At 42.4% G+C, this 24160-nt stretch overlaps 1 protein-coding gene across 1 annotated transcript in view; it reads right to left on the reverse strand.

Moving 5' to 3' along the window:
- The window catches only part of heatr5b (HEAT repeat containing 5B), a 128376-nt gene that overhangs the window by 85171 nt on the left and 19045 nt on the right, over positions 1-24160 (reverse strand). Inside the window, exons 5-8 of the mRNA XM_072559147.1 lie at positions 18198-18347; positions 16448-16619; positions 10854-11011; positions 4311-4560 (exon numbers count right to left, since the gene is read on the reverse strand). Coding sequence (XP_072415248.1) covers positions 4311-4560; positions 10854-11011; positions 16448-16619; positions 18198-18347 — 730 coding nt within the window. The remainder of the gene's footprint in view (positions 1-4310; positions 4561-10853; positions 11012-16447; positions 16620-18197; positions 18348-24160) is intronic.

A 24160-nucleotide genomic window follows, 5' to 3' on the forward strand; every position in this document is an offset into this window, starting at 1 on the left:
TTAAAATCCCCTATCATAACTACCCTATTATTCTTACAGATAAATGATATCTCCTTACAAATTTATTTCTCTATTTCCCACTAATAGGGGGTATATAATACAATCCCAATAAGGTGATCATCCCTTTCTTATTTCTCAGTTCCACCCAAATAACTTCCCTGGATATACTTCTGGGAATATCCTCCCTTAGCACAGCCGTAATGCTATCCCTTATCAAAAATGCCACTCACCCTCCTCTCTTGACTCCCTTTCTATCCTTCCTATAGCATTTGTATCCTGGAATATTAAGTTGCCAGCCCTGTCTATCCCTGAGCCACATTTCTGTAATTGCTAGGATATCCCAGTCCCATTTTCCTAACCATGCCCTGAGTTCATCTGCCTTCCCTGTTAGGCCCCTTGCATTGAAATAAATGCAAGGTAAAAACAATGACTGCAGATGCTGAAAACCAAATACTGGATTAGTGGTGCTGGAAGAGCACAGCGGTTCAGGCAGCATCCAAAGAGCAGCGAAATCAACGTTTCGGGCAAAAGCCCTTCATCAGGAATAAAGGCAGTGAGCCTGAAGCATGGAGAGATAAGCTAGAGGAGGGTGGGGGTGGGGAGAGAGTAGCATAGAGTACAATGGGTGAGTGGGGGAGGAGATGAAGGTGATAGGTCAAGGAGGAGAGGGTGGAGTGGATAGGTGGAAAAGGAGATAGGCAGGTCGGACAAGTCAATGAGACAGTAACTGAGCTGGAAGTTTGAAACTAGGATGAGGTGGGGGAAGGAGAAATGAGGAAGCTGTTGAAGTCCACATTGATGCCCTGGGGTTGAAGTGTTCCGAGGTGGAAGATGAGGCGTTCGTCCTCCAGGCGTCTGGTGGTGAGGGAGCGGCGGTGAAGGAGGCCCAGGACCTCCATGTCCTCGGCAGAGTGGGAGGGGGAGTTGAAATGTTGGTCCACGGGGCGGTTTGGTTGATTGGTGCGGGTGTCTCGGAGATGTTCCCTAAAGTGCTCTGCTAGGAGGCGCCCAGTCTCCCCAATGTAGAGGAGACCACATCGGGAGCAACGGATACAATAAATGATATTGGTGGATGTGCAGGTGAAACTTTGATGGATGTGGAAGGCTCCTTTAGTGCCTTGGATAGAGGTGAGGGAGGAGGTGTGGGCACAGGTTTTACAGTTCCTGTGGTGGCAGGGGAAAGTGCCAGAATGGGAGGGTGGGTCGTAGGGGGGTGTGGACCTGACCAGGTAGTCACGGAGGGAACGGTCTTTGCAGAAGGCGGAAAGGGGTGGGGAGGGAAATATATCCCTGGTGGTGGGGTCTTTTTGGAGGTGGCGGAAATGTCGGTGGATGATTTGGTTGATGCGAAGGTTTGTAGGGTGGAAGGTGAGCACCAGGGGCGTTCTGTCCTTGTTACGGTTGGAGTGGTGGGGTCTGAGGGCGGAGGTGCGGGATGTGGACGAGATGCGTTGGAGGGCATCTTTAACCACGTGGGAAGGGAAATTGCGGTCTCTAAAGAAGGAGGCCATCTGGTGTGTCCTATGGTGGAACTGGTCCTCCTGGGAGCAGATACGGCGGAGGCGGAGAAATTGGGAATACGGGATGGCATTTTTGCAAGAGATAGGGTGGGAAGAGGTGTAATCCAGGTAGCTGTGGGAGTCAGTGGGTTTGTAAAAAATGTCAGTGTCAAGTCGGTCGTCACTAATGGAGATGGAGAGGTCCAGAAAGGGGAGCGAGGTGTCAGAGATAGTCCAGGTAAATTTAAGGTCAGGGTGGAATGTGTTGGTGAAGTTGATGAATTGCTCAACCTCCTCGCGGGAGCACGAGGTGGCGCCAATGCAGTCATCAGTGTAGCGGAGGAAGAGGTGGGGAGTGGTGCCGGTGTAATTACGGAAGATCAACTGTTCTACATAGCCCAGTCCTACCTTGTTCTCTGCCCTGACTGTTTAACTCACTTCTTTTCTCAACTGCACGCAATCTCAGATTGATCTCTTCCTTACCATCTCCCTGGGTCCCACGCCCCCCACCCAGAAACATCTGTCTGTGCCCCTGACTAGAAAGTCCCCTAGCACAATCAATATCTTGGAACCCGATGTACCCCTCATTGCATTAGAGCCAGTCTTGATACCAGAAACTTGGCTGTTCATGCGATAATCCCCTGAAAGTCCATCACCCCCTACATTTTCCAAAACAGCATACTTGTTTGAAATGGGGATAGCTACAGAAGACTCCTGTACTACCCACCTACCTCTCCTACCTTTCTTGGAATTAACCCATCTATCTGACAGTATCTGTGGCTTTCCCCCCTTCCTATAACTGCCATCCATCTGATCCCCTAGCTCTTGTAAATTCCTCACTGCCTGTAATTGTTGCTCCAAGTGATCCATTCGATCTGACAGGATTCACAACCAACGACGACATTTATTGCAGATATAATCCTCAGTAACCCTTAAACTCTCCTGAAACTCCCACATCTGACAAGAAGAGCATATTACTCTACCAAAGCCCATTTTAGAACATAGAACATAGAAGAATACAGCGCAGTACAGGCCCTTCGGCCCTCGATGTTGCGCCGATCCAAGCCCACCTAACCTACACTAGCCCACTATCCTCCATATACCTATCCAATGCCCGCTTAAATACCCATAAAGAGGGAGAGTCCACCACTGCTACTGGCAGGGCATTCCATGAACTTACGACTCGCTGAGTGAAGAACCTACCCCTAACATCAGTCCTATATCTACCACCCCTTAATTTAAAGCTATGCCCCCTTGTAATAGCTGACTCCATACGTGGAAAAAGGTTCTCACTGTCAACCCTATCTAACCCCCTAATCATCTTGTACACCTCTATCAAGTCACCCCTAAACCTTCTTTTCTCCAATGAAAACAACCCCAAGTGCCTCAGCCTTTCCTCATAGGATCTTCCTACCATACCAGGCAACATCCTGGTAAACTTCCTCTGCACCCGTTCCAGTGCTTCCACATCCTTCCTATAGTATGGCGACCAAAACTGCACACAATATTCCAGATGCGGCCGCACCAGAGTCTTATACAACTGCAGCATGACCTCAGGACTCCGGAACTCAATTCCTCTACCAATAAAAGCCAGTACGCCATATGCCTTCTTCACTGCACTATTTACCTGGGTGGCAACTTTCAGAGATCTGTGTACATGGACACCAAGATCCCTCTGCTCTTTCACACTACCAAGTATCCGACCATTAGCCCAGTACCCCATCTTTTTGTTACTCTTACCAAAGTGAATCACCTCACACTTAGCTACATTGAACTCCATTTGCCACCTTTCTGCCCAGCTCTGCAGCTTCTCTATATCCCGCTGTAACCTGCCACATCCTTCCTCACTGTCTACAACTCCTCAGACTTTCGTATCATCCGCAATTTTGCTCCGTCCAATCTACAGATCCAGAAAATATCTTATTGCTGTGTAAAACACTGCTCCAGGCTAACTTAATACATATGGCTTATATTTTTAAAATTTACTCAAGAGATCTATCCCAATAAAAACACCAAAAAAAAAGTGGGTAGCACGGTGGCACAGTGGTTAGCACTGCTGCCTCACAGCGCCAGAGACCCGGGTTCAATTCCCGCCTCAGGCAACTGACTGTGTGGAGTTTGAACATTCTCCCAGTGTCTGCGTGGGTTTCCCCCGGGTGCTCCAAAAATGTGCAGGTTAGGTGAATTGGCCATGCTAAATTGCCCATAGTATTAGGTGAAGGGGTAAATGTAGGGGAATGGGTCTGGGTGGGTTGTTCTTTGGAGGGTTGGTGTGGACTTGTTGGGCCGAAGGGTCTGTTTCCACACTGTAGGTAATCTAATCATAATCAAGAAAGAACCCACTCTACTCACTAATGTATATTTACTTAAAACTATTTACTTATCTGTTTCTTTGCTTTGACCTCTCCCAAACAGGTTCCTCCAAGATCAGTTGTGAATTTCACTGTTTGTTTTCTGGATCAGATCTGACCCAGGGAGTTCACAAAGCCCATGAAAGGCCAAGAAACACTAGACATGAGCAAATACATTTTCTCAACTCTTTCACCATATCTTGTCGGACTAAACTATGGAGATAATGGTATTAAAATGAACCATTTAGGAAAACGAACAGGAGGAAATGGGACTAACTAGATAACTGGAGCTAGGAATGGGCTAAATAGTGTCCTTCTGATTCTTTGAAGTTATCGGCATATTTCACATCCAATGCTAGAAAAATAGCTTCAAATAGAGACAGTCATATACTGTTATGGGATATGGTTTGAATACCTCTTTTAGAGAAGGCTGACTGGTCACTTTCTATCTTTCTCTTACCCACTGTCTTCATTTGTTTGGCAATGGCCTGACAGACATCCTTTGCAGCTGCTATCTGAGCCTTTTCACCAAGGATGCTGCCCACAGTCGCTCGAAGAATGAACGAGACACAACGCCGAGAGTATACTGCTTCCACATGACTTTGGGTGGCCCGGGGATGTGACACAAGCTCTAGGACATGGGTAAGGAATGTCGCAAAGTTACGCTCCAGCCACTGTCCCCCAAGTGTGGTGACAAAAACAACATAAGCCTGAAACAAAGGCAATAGAAAAGGATTAACCAAAGAATTAAAGACATGCGACATCCTTTCTGTCCTCACTTATTGTAAGCAAATTATGTTTATAATTTTCCATTGCCATTGAAGTCCATTTCAAAACCACTGTTTGTAACAAATGAATCATTCCAGTGCATTTCAAAAGCTGCAAATTCAAAGGTGGCTATTATTATTGTGAAACTGGAACATGGGGCCAGCGACATAGATGAGCAGTGGCAAAGATAGGGCTTATGCCTGAAATGTCAATTCTCCTGCTCCTGGGATGCTGCCTGACCTGCTGCGCTTTTCCAGCACTACACTCTCGACAGTGGCAAAGATCGACCAAAAAATGTAGGTGTTGAAGTATTCATGAGAAACACCTCATCCACACTTTTTCACAGTGTACGTTTTTACATAGCCAGAACTGGTGCAGCTCAGGAGGGCACTGCAAGGACCCACTGCCTAATGCACTATACCAGCATTGCTGGATGTGGTTACAATTAGGGTCAAAGGGTGAGGGGAAGCTTCAGAATCACCAAATCATACAGTAGAGAGTGGTTAAGTGTAAGGGTGCTCATGCTGTCCTGCAGACTTCCCTTTCTGATGCTTATTCAATGTATTTTGAAAATTATTAACTAAGTTTGCACTCTTTCAGAAGTTTGGTGCCATCATTTGAAAATACTCATAGTTTGTGAGAAGATTTGTAGCTCGGGTGCTCGTTGTTGTGTCTTTGTCTCTGAACTCATCCAATACAACAAATATATCAGCAGAGATTTTAAGTCATGCAGCAGTTACTGAAGTATTAATTATCTGAGTTGATTTATAGGTGAAAACTTTGTTTTTGTTCCAGAACAACCCAAAGGACTAACCACACTACCATACATCAAGAACATTTCTGAACTGACAGCCAGACTACGACGACCACTAGGACTCATAGCACACAAACCAACAGCCACACTCAGACAACAACTCACCAGAACGAAGGACCCGATACCCAACATGAGCAAAACCAATGTAGTGTACAAAATCCCATGCAAGGACTGCACAAAACACTACATAGGACAAACAGCAAGACAGCTAACAGTCTGCATCCATGAACACCAACTAGCCACAAAACAACACGACCAGCTATTCTTAGTAGCCACACACGCAGATGACAAGCAACATGAGTTCAACTGGGACAACGCTACTATTATAGGACAAGCCAAACAGAGATCAGCCAGGGAATTCCTAGAGGCATGGCACTCATCCACAGATTCTATCAACAAACACATCGACCTGGACCCAATATACCAGCCACTGCAGTGGACAGCTGGAACTGACAACCGGAAGCGGCAGAGACAGGCCACTATAAATGCCGAAGGAAACATCACAGAAGCGCTTCACAGGAGGCTCCCAAGCACTAAGGATGTCACCTAGACAGGGGACGAAACGTCTGCAACACAAATTCCCAGCTCGGCGAACAAAACTACAACAAGAAAATGCTCATGTTCTGGAACAAAAAAAAGCAAAGTTTTCACCTATAAATCAATTCAAATAATTAATACTTCAGTAACTGCTGCATGACTTAAAATCTCTGCTGCTTTATTTGTTGTATTGGATGAGTTCAGAGACAAAGACACATAGTGACACAAAGATACACCTACTTTTCTGATTACAGCTGACCTTTGTTCAGGAGATCAGGACATAAAATTAGTTTGGTTGCAGCAGAGGAACAGTAGGAGAAGAAAATCATTAGTAGGAGCCATCTCCATGCCTCCTAACACTACCCACAACGTAGAAGAAAGGATACAAAGAGAAATATTGGGTTTGACATATAATCTGGAAAAATCCAAATCAGTGATCTGGATGAGTAACTCAGAATGCTTTTTGAAAGAGTTACTTACAGCAGCATGTTCTGGGACCAACCAGAGAGCAGGTTATGTTAGACTTGGTATTGCATAATGTAACAGATTAATGACCTCACAGCTACCACACCCACCCCCAGGTAACAGTACCCGCAAGATCACTAAATTTTATATCTGGTTGGCAAGGGAGAAACCTGGGGCTGACTATTATCTTAAACTTAAATAAAAACAACTATGCTAACATGAAATCTGAGCTAGGTAAAGTTAACTGGCATATTAAGGTGGGGATAGATCAAAGAGACACAGTGACAGACATTTAAGGAGATGTTTCAGAATGAGAATAAGTATATTTCTACTCAAAGTTCTAAAAGAAGGACTCACCATTCATTGTTAACTGAAGAATTAAGAAAATCATAATACTGAAGAAAAAAGCAAAACTGCAAAAAGGTGAGTAGCAGCTCAAATGAATGGCAGAATATAAAGAATGGCTGAGAATGACTAACCAGGAGAAAGAAATTAGAGTGAGAGAGGAAGCTAGCTAGGAATTTGAAAACAGACAGCAAGAATTTCACTTGATAAATATAATGGAAAAGAGGAAGTAAACTCAGTGTTGGTCCTCTCAAGGGTGAGGATGGGGAGCTAATAATAGACAAAAAGGAAATTATGATTGAAATTGACATACGTTGCTTCTGTCTCCACAGCATAAAAACATACAAAAAACATTCAATTATTAGCTGCAAATCAGGGGGTGGAAGAGATAGACACTTAGAGAAATTATAATCACTTGGGAGGCAGATTTAATCAAACTGACGGTGTTGTGAGCTTGCAAGTCTCCGAGCGCAAATGGACGTCTTCCTAGGAACTTTTTAAAAAAATCAAGGCCATTCTGTTGATACTTATTTTCCAACATTTCCTAAATTCAGGAAAAGTTCAATCAGACTTGAAAATAGAAAATGTAACGAATCTATTGAGGAAGGGAAAGAGATAAAAACAAAGTTCAGTTGCATCACACTGTAAACTTTTGCTATAAATTCTGTCTTATGATCTTATACTCCACAACTACCTGAAGCAGCAGCAGTGCTCTGATAGCTAGTGCTGCCAAATAAACCTGGTGGACTATAACCTGCTGTTGTGCGATTTTTAACTTTGTACACCCCAGTCCGACAACTGGCAAGTCATAGGCCAGTTAGTTTGACATCTACTGTGGAAATGATGTTAAAAATTGATTAAAGAGGCTATAACTGGGTATTTAGAAAGTCTTAAGATAATTAGGAAGAGTCGGCATGATTTCATCAAACGAAAATCATGTTTAACCAATTTATTGGAACTCGTTGAAGGAGAAAATTGTACTGTGGATAATTGGAGCCTGTAGATACATTATATGTGGATTTCCAGAAGGCATTTGATAAGGCACATCAAATGTTATTGCAGAACATAAAAGCGCATGGCGTAGGGGTAAGATATTAGCATGGATAGGAGATTGGATGGCAGCATACACAGGGTATGCAAGAATGGCTTTTTGTCTAATTGGCAGGGTGCAACAAGTGAGTCTCACAGGGATCTGGGATGCAGCCTCAACATTTTATCATTTACATTGATGTCTTAGACAAGGGCAGTAAAGGCATGGTACCTAAATTTGTAGATGACACAAAGATTGCTAGGAATATATATTGTGAAGACAATACCAAAGTCTGCATAGGGATAAAAGATAATTGAGTGAGTGGACAAAAATGTGGGAGGTGGAGTATCATGTGGGAAAATGTCAATTTGTTCATTTTGGAAGACAGAATAAAAATAACCAGAGATTGACTGCAGAGGGATTTAAGCATTCTTGTGCAGGAGTCATAAAACATTAGTATGCAGTACAGCATGAGATCAAGGAGACTAATGGAATGTCATCTTTCATTCTGAGAAGAATTGATACAAAGGTAAGGATGCTATGCTTCAATTATACAGAGTATTGGTGAGACCACATCTTGAATACTGAATGCAGTTTTGGTCTCCTTATTTGTAGTCAGAATGATCCCTCCCACATCTGGAAAAGTAACCTTAAATCATTTTAGCCCTTTTGGAAACATATCAATATATTAGTGACTCTTCTGAAAGATGATACTTTTCAGAGAAAGGGGTTTCTGAAATTCGTAGTTGTCACCTGCAAAACCTTGTAATTCATCAGCTATAGTATTAAATCTAGAGCAACTCTAAATCAACAATGCTACTTATAGAATCTTTTTCTTAGCCTAATTAATCATACACATGATATTATATCTGAAGGCAACTCTGAAGCTTGATTGGTCAGCTGATCTGTATGTGCCCATTGTGTCTTACCATTCTCCAAGTCCAGTTTCATTTCTGCCTTAAAGATGGTTTACTCAACAGCATAGGTTTCTCACAAAAGAATGCAACAGTATAAGTTATGCCAGCTATTTTACATGGAATACAACTCTCATCAGTTATAAATTGCTGTCATCACCAAGCCCAAAACAATCAATTTTTAAATATTTTTCACTATGTTTACCAGGATTGCAGCCTTCTAAAATCTTTTTTCTCAGCTTCCAATCATCACCTACCTCTTACATTGTGCCAGCTCTGACTCCAGCCAGTAAACTGTTTGACCCTGATTCCCATTGATTCCAGTTTTCCTGGGGTTCCTTGATGCTACACTCAGTCCCATGCAGCCTTGCTGTCCAGGGCTGTCAACCCCACCTCACCTCACCTCTCCAATTCTTTTGTCCATGTTGGACCAAGGCTTTAATGAGGTTGGGAACTGAGTGGCCCTGGCAGAACCCAAACTAGGAATCCGTGAGCAAGTTATGATGATCAATGGCCACTTGATAGCACTGCTGATTGACATCTTCCATCAATTTACTGATAATTGAGAGTAGACTGCTGGGGCAGTAATTGGCCAGGTTGGACAAGCCTTGTTTTAAGGACCAGGCATCACTGGGCAACTTTTCATTGTCTTTAGAAGCGAGTGGTGTAGTTGTATCTGGTACAGTTTATGCAGGTCTGGAGGAGAGACTGAAAGGGTGATAACTGGCTAATATGTATCTTGCTTTTTTACCCTGTTATTTTGACTGGACATTTGCAGGCAACTTATCACATGCCAGGGTATAATGCCAGGGTAGTAGCTGTACTGGAACAACTTGGCTATGGGCTCAACTAGTTCTGGAGTACAAATAAAAACTGAAAGAACTTTGAATGCTGGAAATCAGACAGGGTCATTGAACCTGAAACATTAACTCTCCAAAAATGCTGCCAGACCTGCTGAGACTTTCCAGCAACTTCTGTTTTTGTTTCTGGAGTAAAATCTTCACTACTACTGCCAGAACACTATTGAGGTCAGAGCCTTCGCTGTATCCAGGGCCTTCAGTTATTCTTGATATCATGTGGAGTGAAACTGAATACTGACGTCTTTGACAGAGGATGACAGAGATGGATCATCCACTTGGCACCTTTACCAGAATGTGTATATTTTAACTGAGCTTTCATTTGGCTCCTTATAAAATAGATACAAACTGAAGCTGGTTGTTGGATTAGGGGATTTGTGCTTGTAATGTGTAACTCCAAGGTGAAATATAAATGAAGGAAGATTGGCTCCAGTATTTCCTTTACCGCATATGTTTTCATTAAGAGTCCCAGCTCCCACTCCACAGTCCCATGCCTTTCAGGAGAAAGACAGTGGAGAAATCGAACAGCAAAGTCAGAGAGTTTAGAAATTGCAGCAACACTGGAGATACAAGAAGAAACAGGAACCACTGTGAGGAAAAAAAATAGAAGAATAGCATTTCCATTTCTAATTCAGACCGTCAAAGTCACTTTGGATAAAAGTCAGACGATTATGAAAAAGCTGGAGTAGAGGAACAGAATGGATTTTAGACGAGTGAACTTTATAAGTAAGGATATGTGGCAGAGTTAAAGGAAGGAAACAGGACATTTTACATAACATTCCTGAGCAAGAATAGAGGTTACCAAAAAAACTGAACAACACTATGAACAGACTTCCATAGAGGTGAGATGGTTCAATGAAATCATAGCTGCTTAAATAGTAAAACAAATACAAAATACTGCAGATGATAGAAATAAATAAAAGCAAACAAAAAAGATAGAAAATATTCAGCTGGCATAGGGAGAGAGCGGGAGAAAGAAAGAAACACGAAGCATTTCATGTCCTTTTTTTGTCTAAATGGACAGAGATTGGGGTGGTTGATGTGATTTGAAACTGTCAGCATGACATGAACCAGAAAGAAGCAGCCTTTCCAAGTGGGACGTTCCTGAAAGATAAACAGTAGCTAACTGAACACTAAAATAAACTTTCAATATTGCAGGGGCTGGGAATATGAAATAAATGAAAGTCAGATTAGGTTCTAATTCCAAGCCCTCATTTAAAAACACCTTTCCAGCTCTGCGCCATATTCAGTTCTGCCACCTGAAGTTGCTCACCTGCGTTACGCCAACTCGCACCTCTCGGCTGACAGACCCGCCACCTTTCAGCATCTCTCCACCACTCCTCAGGAATCCCGTACCACCACGCAGAAATCCTGTTGCCAACAGTTCCAAGACCTCCTCCAGGGTGGCACGCTTTACGTTCTGCCGCATCACTAGAAAGAAAATATGTATATTTAACTATATGATTGATAGCAGAAGTGGCTGAATAAGCTGGGTTCTTTTCAAGGAAAATGAAGGCTGAGGTGTGACCTGACAAAGGTCTATAAAATTATGAAGGCATTAGATAAAGTAAGAGACAATGTCTCCATTTGCAAGGATGAGAAAAAGTTGGGTCCAGTTAAATACAAGATGGTCACTAATAATTCCAATTGGAAATTCAGGAAAACACTCAAAGAGAGAGGTTAAAACATGGAACTTGGTATTCCAGGGAGGAAGGCAGCCAAACATCTGCAGGAATTGTACAGAAGGAATTGTTAGTATGGTTAGATTAGATGGGGGAAGAAGCCTATGTGGAATATAATCACTGGTGTGGAGTTGTTAGGCAGCGTTTTGGTTCAGGTTCAGGATTGTACGTCTGACGTCAGAATGTCTATCCTAAATGATGACGGAATTAGCAGTAATAAATTTACACAGGATTAAAGAAAAGGCAGAGAAGAAAATTGTATCCAGAAAGCAGTGTTTTAAAAATATGCATGATGGACCTTTAATATCTGCAGGTCGCTAAAGAATGCAGATGTCCATTTGACAAAAAAAAAAGCTTTTGGAATAATTTCTAAGGAAGTGCACACATATCAGTGCCTTTCCAGATCCTTCTGGAATGTGCAGACAGTGCAGAAAACCTTTTTTGAAGGAGAAGTGCCATTTCTCATTGAATATCCGAGTTGTCTGGAGAAGGACTGAATGGTGAACACCTGCTTCGATTTCTCTAGAGTACATGCTATTTTAGATCTTGCATTATGTAAAAAGCTAATTAACCATTTTGTTGCAAAAGGACCTTTAAGAATGAGTGACCACTTAACACTGAACATGGCATTACATTTGAAAATAAGGCAGTTAATTCTGGGTGTTAAATTTGAATAAGGGAAATAATGAAAGCATGAGGCACAAGTATGGTTGAGATTGATTGGCAAAGTAGGATCAAAAAATGACTTGACACAATCAATAGATAGTCTTTACAGAACTATTACTTATAGCAACTATACATTCCCTCAAGGTGTAAAAACCACAAAGGCCAGTAACCATGGTTAACAAAAGTAGTTTAGGACTGTACAAGACTGACAGAAAAACGTAAAAAGCTCCCAGATATAGCCGTAATTTTGAGGATTGGGATGTTCATTGATACAACAAAGGACAACAAAAATATTGATAAGGAAAAGTAAAATAGAACCTAAATGCAACCCAACAAACAAACAGAGACTGTGAAAGCTTCTATGTACCTAAAAGAGGTTTGGCTAAAACACATGTAGGTCCATTAAAGGGAAAGTCATGAAAATGTATAATGGGGACTAGAGAAATGGCAGAGAAGCTAAATGATTGCCTTGTGTCTGTTTTCACTGAGAAAAATACCAAAAAGGTACCAGAACTAGAGATGCAAGTGGTTATAGAGACTGAGGAGTTGAAGAAAACTTGTACTAGCAAGAATATAGGACTGAAAAAATTATTGGGGCTGAAAGTTGATAAATCTCCAAAATCTGATGGTCTACATTTCAGAGTGCTTGAGTGGTTCAACTATCTATAGACATTCTATTGACCTACATTCTAAAGAATTTTATAGATTCTTTAATGATTTCTACAGATTGGAAGGTAGAAAGGTAAACATACTGTTTAAGAAGAGAATGAGAGAACACACTGGGAAATACAGACAGTTAGACTTAGATTAGTAATACAGAAAATGCTAGAATCTATTATAATGGATAAGATAAATGGACATCTGGTTGACAATGACTTGATTGGATATAGACAGTAAGGGTTCTCTTATTCACTCATGAGCTGTGGATATTGTTGCCTGGGCCAGCATTTATTGCCGTCCCTAGCTGCCTTTGAGAAGGTAGTGGTAAGCTGCCAATTGAACCACTGGATTAGTGGTGCTGGAAGAGCACAGCAGTTCAGGCAGCATCCAACGAGCAGCGAAATCGACGTTTCGGGCAAAAGCCCTTCATCAGGAATAAAGGCAGTGAGCCTGAAGCATGGAGAGATAAGCTAGAGGAGGGTGGGGGTGGGGAGAGAGTAGCGAGGTCCTGGGCCTCCTTCACCGCTGCTCCCTCACCACCAGACGCCTGGAGGAAGAACGCCTCATCTTCCGCCTCGGAACACTTCAATCCCAGGGCATCAATGTGGACTTCAACAGCTTCCTCATTTCCCCTTCCCCCACCTCACCCTAGTTCTAAACTTCCAGCTCAGTAACTGTCTCCTTGACTTGTCCGGACTTGTCCTACCTGCCTATCTCCTTTTCCACCTATCCACTCCACCCTCTCCTCCTTGACCTATCACCTTCATCCCCTCCCCCACTCACCCATTGTACTCTATGCTACTCTCTCCCCACCCCCACCCTCCTCTAGCTTATCTCTCCACGCTTCAGGCTCACTGCCTTTATTCCTGATGAAGGGCTTTTGCCCGAAACGTTGATTTCGCTGCTCGTTGGATGCTGCCTGAACTGCTGTGCTCTTCCAGCACCACTAATCCAGTATTTGCTTTCCAGCCTCTGCAGCCATTGAACCACTGTAGGCCACACACTGAACTAATCCACAGTGTCCTTAGGGACGGAATTCCAGGATGGCCCTTTTGAAGGAACAGCAGTATATATTTCCAAGTCAGGATGGTAAGTAGCTTGAAGGGGAACTTGCAGGTGGTGGTGATCCCATATACTTACTGCTCTTGGCCTTCTAGATGGAAGGGGTCATGGGTTTGGAAGCTGTTGTCCAAGAATCTTTAGTGAATTTCTGCTGTGCGTCTTGCAGAAAGTACACACTTCTGCTATTGAACATCGGTGGTGGAAGGAGTGGATGCTTGTGGGCATGATGCCAATTAGTGGGCTGCTTTGTCCTGTATGGTGTTAAGCTTCTTTGAGTTTTGTTTATTGTTGGAATTTGTAAGGTCTGTAGGCCTTTGCACTATCCAGTGCCTCCAACTATTTTTTGATATCACATGGAGACAATCGAATTGGTGGAAGACTGGGGACTATTGAAGGAGACAGAGATAGATCCAGGCAAGAGGGGATTATTCCAACAGACTCCTGATTTGTGCCTTGTAGATGGTGGACAGGCTTTGGGGAGTCAGATAGTGAGTTACTCTCCACAATATTCTGAGCTTCTGACCTGTTCTTGTCGCCACTGTGTTATGTGACGAGTCCAATTGAACTTCTGGTCAATGGTAACCACAAGGATGTTGATAGTGGAGTTCAGTGATGGTAACATCTTTGAATGTCAAGGGGTGATGATTAGATTGTCTCTTCTTGAAAATGGTCATTGCCTGGCATTTGTGCGGCATGAATGTTATTTGCCACTTGTCAGCCCAAGCCTGGATATTGTTAGTATCTTGTTACATTTGATCGTGGACTGCTTCAGTATCTGAGTCATTGCAAATGGTGCTGAACATTGTGCAATCATCGGTAAACAGCTCCAATTTTGACCTTATGACAGAGGAAGGTCACTGATGGAGCAGCTGAAGATGGTTGGGCCCAGGACACTACCCTGAGGAACTCCCGCAAAGAGGTCCTGAGCTGAGGTGACTAACCTCCAATAAACACAACCATTTTCCTTTGTACCAGATATGACTCCAACTAGCAGAGAATTTGCCCGATACTCATTGATTCCTGTTTTGCTAGGGTCCCTTGATGTCACACTCTGTCAAATGCAATCCTCATGTCAAAGGGTGTCACTCTTGCCTCACCTCTGGAATTCAGCTCTTTTGTCTCTGTTTGAACAAGGCTGTAATGAGGTCCGGAAGTGAGTGGCCCTGGTGGAACCCAAACTGGATGTTAGTGAACTGATGCTGATGGATAGCACTGTTGATGACACCTTCCATTGCTTTACTAATGATCAAGAGTAGACTGATGGGATTGGGTTGGATTTATCCTGCTTTTTGTGCATATAAGGTAGACCTGGGTAATTTTCCACGTTATCGGGTAGATGTTGCAACTGTACTGGAGCAACTTGGCTAGGGGAGTGGCAAGTTCTGGAGCACAAGTCTTCAGTACTATTGCCGGAATGTTGCCAAGGTCTGTAGCCTTTGCATTATCTCATGCCTCAAACCATTTCTTGATATCACGTGGAGTGAATCGAATTGGCAGAAGACTGACATCTATAATGCTGGGGACCACTAGAGGAGACAGAGATGGATCATACACTTGTCACTTCTGGCTGAAGATTGTTGAGAGTGCTTCAGCCTCATCTTTTGCACTTAAGTGTTGGGCTCTTCCATCATTGAGGACGGGGATATTTGCGAAGCCTGAGTGGTGAATATGATGGGCCATGAGGTTGCAGATTGTGGAACACAATTCTGCTGCTGTTGCTGGACCACAGAGCCTCATGAATGGAAATTTGTGGTTGTTGAACTTGGGTTTTGTTTTGAAGATGTTACTAACAAAATTGATAAAATAGACATTGTATACTTAAGTCTTTAGATAAAGTCCCCTACAGGGTTAGGGGTTCGAAAGATAAAAGGATATGGGATAGTAGGTAATGTGTCAGCATGGATTAAGCAGCATCCACAGGAAGTGATGGGCAAGAACACGGCAGAGGGGAAAGGTGAGGCTATCCATTTTGGTGGTTAAAAACAGATGTGTAGAGTACGTCTTAAATTATAAGAGGTTGGAAAGTGCAGATTTCCAAAGGAACATGGGTGTCCTTTTCAACAACTTTTTGAAGGTTAACATGCAGCTGCATCCAGCAATTTGGAGAGGTAATGAAACACTAGCCTTTATCACAAGAGGATGAATGTGCAGGAGTAGTGAAGTCTTGGTTCCGTTTTATAGGGGTTTGGTTAGACCTCACCTGAAGTAATGTATGCAGTTTTGATCTCCTTACCTCATGAAAGATATAATTTCCACAGAGTGATTTCAATAAAACTTCACCAGACTTGTTCACAGGATGGCAGAACTGTCCTATAGAGGGAGATTGGGCAAAGTAGGCCTTGCTCTTTCACGTTTCAAAGATTGAGAGGTGATCTAATTGGAATCTACGAAATCCTTAGAAAGGGATAGACAGAGTAAAGACACAATGAATCCTCTGATTGAGGAGTCTAGAACCAGGAAGTGCAATTTAAAAATTAGAGGGATGACTCTTGGGTCTGAAATGAGGAGAATCGTTTTTACTCAGAGGGTTGTGAATCTTTGAAACGCACTGCCACAGAGGGGTGGGGATGGGCAATCTTTCAGTTTGTTTAAGATTGATTTTTAATTGCCGGTGGTACAGGGTTATGGGGATGTGGTGAGGAAACAGCACTGAAAATATGCAGATAGCTGTGGTTGTATTGAACGGTGAGTCAGATTCAACAAGCTGAATGACGTACTCTTGTCCATATGTTTCTACATTCTTATATTCCTATGTTCTTGGGAAACAAACCAATACATTATTTTCTGTAATGCTCACCTGCTGCTTGTTTGGGTGTTAAAGCTGTTGCCATGACAGTCCCGAGTAATTTGGACACTGCAACTCTGACCCCATAATTAGATCCTTCCAGAGCTTTAAAGCAAAGAGTAGCTAGGTTTTCCAGTTCTGTGGTCCACATGAAGACCGACTCCTTTTGTAGTTCCAGTAGACACTAGGAGATAAAAGGCATTCGCAGGAGTGCACATGCTGTCAGAAACATGTCCAACAAAATCCATAGCCCTCCTTCTTTCCATCTCATGGCCAGAGTTTCAGACATGGCTCAGTGGATACCACTCTCATCTCAAGTCAGAAAGCTGTGATTGAAGCTGCAATCCAGAGATCTGGACATGAAATGAAGCCTGACGTTCTTGTTGCAACATCTTTCATTCACATTCCATAGTTATAGACCAGAATCAATCATAATGCATAGAGTCATAGAGATGTACAGCATGGAAACAGACTCTTCGGTCCAACCCATCCATCCCGACCAGATATCCCAACCCAATCTAGTCCCACCTGCCAGCACCCAGTCCATATCCCTCCAAATCCTTCCTATTCATATACCCATCCAAATTCCTCTTAAATGTTGCAATTGTACCAGCCTCCACCACATCCTCTGGCAGCTCATTCCATACACGTACCACCCTCTGCATGAAAAAGTTGCCCCTTAGGTCTCTTTTATATCTTTCCCCTCTCACCCTAAACCTATGCCCTCCAGTTCTGGACTCTCCAACCCCAGGGAAAAGACTTTGCCTATTTATCCTATCCATGCCCCTCATAATTTTGTGAACCTCTATAAGGTCACCCTTCAGCCTCCGACGCTCCAGGGAAAACAACCCCAGCCTGTTCAGCCTCTCCCTGTAGCTCAGATCCTCCAACCCTGGCAACATCCTTGTAAATCTTTTCTGAACCCTTTCAAGTTTCACAACATCTTTCCAATAGGAAGGAGACTAGAATTGCACGCAATATTCCAACAGTGGCCTAACCAATGTCCTGTACAGCCGCAACATGACCTCCCAACTCCTATACTCACATGTTTACTTATATTTAAGTATGTTATCACTGACCAAGAAAAATTGCCAAGTAATCTTTACTTTAAGCACGACACAACTGATTGTCAGTAATCTAATGACCAGTCATTTTCCAACGATCACAGATATGCCCAAGTCAGAATTGTGAATTCAACCTCCAAACCCAGATGGATATTCAAAGTTTGGGAGAAGATTTGTAGCTCGGGTGCTCGTTGTTATGGTTCTGTTCGCCGAGCTGGGAATTTGTGTTGCAAACGTTTCGTCCCCTGTCTAGGTGACATCCTCAGTGCTTGGGAGCCTCCTGTGAAGCGCTTCTGTGATGTTTCCTCTGGCATTTATAGTGGCTTGTCTCTGCCGCTTCACAGGAGGCTCCCAAGCACTGAGGATGTCACCTAGACAGGGGACGAAACGTTTGCAACACAAATTCTCAGCTCGGTGAACAACAACCAGTTGGATATTCCCTGGGCAGTACTGATGGAGTACACTTTATGGGAGAGGTAAAAAATTCACTGTCACCATCCAAATAACAACAGAACATTCTTTCTGTTTCCAATCAATATTCCGCTTTAACCCAACAGCACTTCACACTGATTAACCAATCATGAAGAGACCTACCTGCATGCAAGCTGGCTGTTAACTTTCCTTTTACAACAATACTGCCCCTGGAGAGTTTCTGAAAATCTGAAAAGAGGGCAAAAATTCAAAACCACATCTCTTACCTTACCAACTGCACACCGAACAGCCATGGATCGGTCAGTCAAACCTGAGCGGGCATTTTTGTAGATATCTCGATGGCAAGAAGCAGCTGCACCACCCAAACCACTGAGTACCTTCTGTAGACTCAGTAGGATTTCAGTACGACCCTGTGACTGTTCAAAATACAGAGACTTTAAAGAGGGACAGACCTTCTGGGGCTTTGCACCCACAGAGTCAAGACCAGGTGATGGTATTCAGATGAAGCAAGTTTCGAGATAGGTAGATAAGAACGGACTAAGGCAATTTGTTTCACTTCCTCTGAGGTGATAGAACTAGCCCAGATATTTAAAATTAGCATTTAAACCCCCTCATCCTATCATTCAGAATAGCAATACCTGGTTATAATTTGCATTGAATTGAAAGGAAAAACACAAGTCACAACACTTTCTAAGCTGATTTGACAGTGAAATTGACATATTACATTCTCCAAAGCTCCTTGAACAGCACCTTCTAAAGCCACCTCCAATGTCTAAGGATACATGAGAGCACCTCCACTTGTAAATACCCCTCCAAGTGAGACACGATCCTGATTTAGAAATCTATTGCTGGATTAGATTCCTGGCAATCCCTCCTTAGTGGCATTATGGGTTTACCTACGCACATGGTCTGCAGCAGTACGAGAAGTGCCACCAAAGAACACTTCTTGCACCTGCTTAATAATACAAGGAGGCTATCTTCACAACCATTCAAGGGCAGAATCAGCTTGTTACACACGTGGTATTGGGTAAGAATTCCTGGTGTCCCATCACAAAATCTCAGTCGTGGAACATCAGTAGTGTATTCCACAGGGTATGATGAAACTGTGGGGAAAAGGGTCAGAGAAGATTCACTCATTCTGAAGTTATCATAGATGAAAAACAACTATTTGGGAGTGATATTGGGAAATACTTCTGCTTCGTTACTCAGTCTGAGTGGGTGACTTGATCGCAGTCTTCAAGTTTACAATAAGTGGCTGAATTGTCTGCACCAATCAGCCACATTGTTCCTTCTCAATTTTCAAGCTACTGCTACCTAGAAAGTTTGACTTTTCATACTAGGAACATTGTTACCATGGCAGAACTCTAGCCGAAGCCAGAAAGTCATGGGTTCAAGCCCAACATCAATACCTGAATATACACCATAAGCTGACACTTCAAGGAAGTACATCCTCATATTCTGACCAATAATAATCCTTCAATCAATATCACTAATACGAGACATAATAATTACAATATTATTTGTGGCAGCTTACTATGTGCATATTGGCACCTGTTTCCAACATTACTGTACAAGAGTGACTACACAAATTTCTGAGGCTGTGAAATGTTCTATCTAAATGCAAAACAGAGATATCGAGACAAGAGCAGAGCTTTCGCCTTTCAATTGAGGAGGTTAAACTGTTCTCAGGGAAAATAAACAACTCTATAGAGACATTCCAAGAATATGGAGGCTTACCAGCTTAAGGTGCTTGCAAGCAGGCTTGGGCAATAGAGGTTAATTTAGTTCAACTCAAATTGACCAAAGTTTGTGCTTTATATTTCCCAAGTTATTAATTTAACAGCTAATGGGCCAAGGACCAGGAATAAACCACTACATGCCATGTGCTGTCCTAGCAGAAACAAGCTAAAGTCTGGATGTATACCTAGTTATCTGTAACTCTAGATCAGTCAGAGCTGTTAAATAAATCTGTATGAGATTTTCAAGTAAACTGAATCCATGCCATTTAATCTGTTACTTACAAATAATACAAGTAATATGACAGAATTCACTGTAGTAAGCTAATAAGGTCATATTTCAATAGAGTGGGTCAAAGGAATCATTTTAAGTACAGAATACTATACGTATTGAACAAGAATTACTATATAGTTAGTAAAGAATGAAAAAAAATTAATAGGTAGTGAATATCAAATACATAGAAATTGAACAATAAGTGGCTTGTCAAGTAACTACACATATTTTTATTCATCCCATTTGGATAGGTATTGACATGTCTGGGGCATGTGGAACTTGAATTCAGATCCTCTGGCCCAGGGTTAGGGACACTACCACTGTGCCACAAGAGCTCTGTGAAGTAGTTAGAAGTCTGGATAATTTCTTAATGCTTGGAGTTTAATTTGTTATTTTGATGCTGTAAGCTTTCTCTGTGGGAACAAAGTATTCAGATAGTATATGACACACAGGTTCCATTTGACCTTGACCATCTGGATGACATATCCAAAGAATGATTGAAGGCTTGTATAAAATCAGTTGAGAGAGAGAGATCTCACAGACAATTCCACTGTTCACTCCAGGGAGCATTGTGCATAAATAACTAATTTCAGCAAGAATACTCTACCAATATTCCAACTACCTGAGATTTTGTGATGGGACAGCAGGAATTCTTACCAAATAGCAAGTGTGTCACAAGCTAATTTAACCCAACAACAACCAATTGCCTCATAATACTGTGCCTGAATCAGACTGAGGTAATGCTAATTTAAATGTGAAGACAGTTGTAAGAGTGAGACTGGCCTTTATTGGTAGTGTTCCCAGGATTTCAGAGAATTAATGTTAGCTCAGCAAACTAGGATGGATTTACACCTCTGCCCAGGCTGACCAAAGTTATAAATGTCTGTTGTACATTTTTAGTAAATTCATCTTCTTTTAATCTTTTAAGTAAACGTTGATATTATTTGCTATGTCAGAGTTTAATCTCTTGCCTGCTGGTTTGGTCTCTTTTGCATATAAACAGTTTAAAGGCCTAATTTGAAGCTGAGTAGCTAGGTGTATGCAGTGAAACAGAGTCAAACTTAAACAGCTATTTAAAACTCTCACTTTCAAAGTACTTTTATCACTCATCTCTGTTATTTGGCCCCAGATTTTGGGCCTTCACTTTACCGCAGTGCTACTGGGCATTGCTCTCTCACTCTGGATCAGCTGACAGCTGAGGTGGAAGCAAACAGGCTCACAGCAGACAGGGTTAAACACCACACTCTGGTGTTTACATTAAAAAGCTGCTGTTGTTTGTTATTCCTCAATTCAAGGATGACGTCTACTCAGGGTCTTTTGGAATACGGAGCATGGCAATATATGAGGTAATGGAACCCAAAGCATGGGACTTGATTACTTTTCTCTTTCTCTGCCAACATTGCCTCAGCAGGATGTAGTAACAAGGCACCATGCAGCTTACTGGACAAACTGTCAGTGTTTGAAATGACTTGTAGCAAGCTCTTCCCAAGTAGAGATTCCAAGTGCCCCTCGTGTTTTTTGTCCTTCTCTGGAAATGCTGGAATTTGAAATCTAAGAAAGCAGGATCTCATGCGACAGATGCTATTAGGTCATTCGAACAGTGTCCACTGTTTTTGAAGGTGTTTGCCAGAACGATAGCTGGAGGACACCAGCATCAGCTTGACAGTCCTTGTATTAAAGCCAGAGGATTCAGGGGTAAATATTGGAATTTCCCCAGTGCTCCTACATGTCACTGATACAAATCAAGTCTGGCCGCACCTCAAGAGTATGGTCTGCAATAGCTCAATTGTTGGCTTGCAGAGGTCCTTGTTGTTAAACTGTCATTGAGCTGGCACAGCTGATCTGACATAGGAGTTTCTTATCAATGGTGGTCTTTGATCTTTCGCATTTCTGAAGACAACTCACACTGGACTCAAAATGTTAACCGTTTCTCTTTCCAATTATGCTGCCAGACCAGAGTTTCTCCAGCATTAACCATTGTTTGTTTCAGATTTCCAACATCCACAGGACTTTGCTTTTATTAAAATATTGGGAGTATTCAAACATAAAATAGTATTCAAATACACTTTAAAGAATCAGGTTACTAATGTATAACTGAACTAAGGACGAACACTGTTTTAACTTCTGTGAAAAAAAATCAGAACTTAAGACATAGCAACTGAGCAGTCTTGAGTCGAAAACTCTAGCTCTCATTTGAAAAGGCTGCCATGCCAACACAATGTGACAATGCTGCCCCTTTAACAAGGTTATTTTGTCCTTGGGTTTTTCCAAGTAGGATTTTAAAGGCAGAGGTGTCAGCATATCTGGATGTGCTAGTTTAAACAATGGCAGGGGAGTGGCCAGTTCTCCCAGTGCGGTTTTTCTCTCGTTTGGTTTGTTTCAGCAGGCAGTCAGAAACTGCTGGTAGCAGATTGGACCAGCTCCCTTGTTAAGTTGTGATACAGAGTTGGTTGGGTTTTCAAAATAAGTTATACTAAATTGTTTTCTTTTGCTCTTGTTTCAACCGGAGTATTTAAATAAATCCTGCTCTTTCTTAAAGTGAAGTAGTTTGACCAGGCGCATCACTCCTGGAATATCCACTTTACATTTCCCTTTAAAATAAGAAAAAAATTAGCGACTGGGAACCTTCTTAAAATGTTTTGAGGGCGTCTGTCCTGGTCCATAACAGATTGGGGGCTCTTGGTGGAATTTATTCTAATATTCCAATTTGGGATTAGGGTTGTTGCACTCAAAGGCAGTGAGTGGTAGGTGTGAGTCTTTTGTTCTGGGTGGTGAATTGGATTGGTTTAAACAGTGCTTGATGGATTAATAGCTTTTTCAGTCGCTAAGAATTTTCTGGGGGTGGAAGACGTCACTTTGGATATTTTACAAAAGGTGAACAAGGCAAAACTGCTGGAATTGACAGATAAGCTGGAGTTGGCGTTGCCTTCATCAGTGAGAAAAGGAGAGATAATTACAGCAAAAACTCGGCATTTAATAGAACATAGAACATTATAGCACAGTACAGGCCTTTTGGCCCTCGATGTTGCACTAAACTGTGAAACCAATCTACAGCTCATCTTAATCCCCACTATACCAGTATCATCCATATGTTTATCCAATGACCATTTAAATGCCCTTAAAATTTACGAGTCAACTACTGTTGCAGGCAGGGCATTCCACGCCCTTACTACTGAGTAAAGAACCTACTTTTGGCATTTGTCCTAAAATATCACCCCTCAATTTAAAGCTATGTACCCTCATGCCAGCCATCACCATCCGAGAAAAATCACTGTCCACCCTATCTAATCCTCTGATCATCTTGTATGCCTCTATTAAGTCACCTCTTAACCCTCTTCTCTCTAATGAAAATAGCCTCAAGTCCCTCAGCCTTTCCTCATTAGACCTTCCCTTCAAAGCAGGCAACATCCTGGTAAATCTCCTCTGCACCCCTTCCAATGCTTCCGCATTCTTCTTGTAATGCGGAGAACAGAAATGTATGCAATAGTCCAAGTGCGGCCGCACCAGAGTTTTATACAGCTGCAGCATGACATCACGGCTCCAAAACTCAATCCCTTTACCAATAAAAGCTAACACACCATATGCCTTCTTAACAACCCTATCAACCTGGGTGGCAACTTTCAAGGATCTACACACATGGACATCGAGATCTCTCTGCTCATCCACACTACCAAGAATCTTACCATTAGCCCAGTACTCTGTATTCCTGTTTCTCCTTCCAAAGGAATCACCTCACACTTTTCCACATTAAACTCCATTTGCCACATCTCAGCCCAGCTCTGCAGTTTATTTATGTCCCTGCATAACCTACAACATCCTTCCGCACTCTCCACAACTCCACCGACCTTAGTGTCATCTGCAAGTTTATTAACCCATCTTTCTACGCCCACATCTAGGTCATTTATAAAAATGACAAACAGCAGTGGCCCCAAAACAGATCCTTGCGGTACGCCAGTAGTAGCTGAACTCCAAGGATGAACATTTCCCATCAACCACCACACTGTCTTCTTTCAGCTAGCCAATTTCTGATCCAAACCCCAAAACTGCTCTCAATCCATTGCCTCTATTTTCTGCAATAGCCTACCATGGGGAACCTTATCAAATGCTTTACTGAAATCCATTACACCACATCAACTGCTTAACCCTCATCCACCTGTTTGGTTACCATCTCAAAGAACTCTAAGTCTTGTGAGGCATAACCCACCCTTCACAAAACCAT

Source organism: Chiloscyllium punctatum, chromosome 3 (assembly GCF_047496795.1).
Source record: "Chiloscyllium punctatum isolate Juve2018m chromosome 3, sChiPun1.3, whole genome shotgun sequence".
Classification (NCBI taxonomy): domain Eukaryota; kingdom Metazoa; phylum Chordata; class Chondrichthyes; order Orectolobiformes; family Hemiscylliidae; genus Chiloscyllium; species Chiloscyllium punctatum.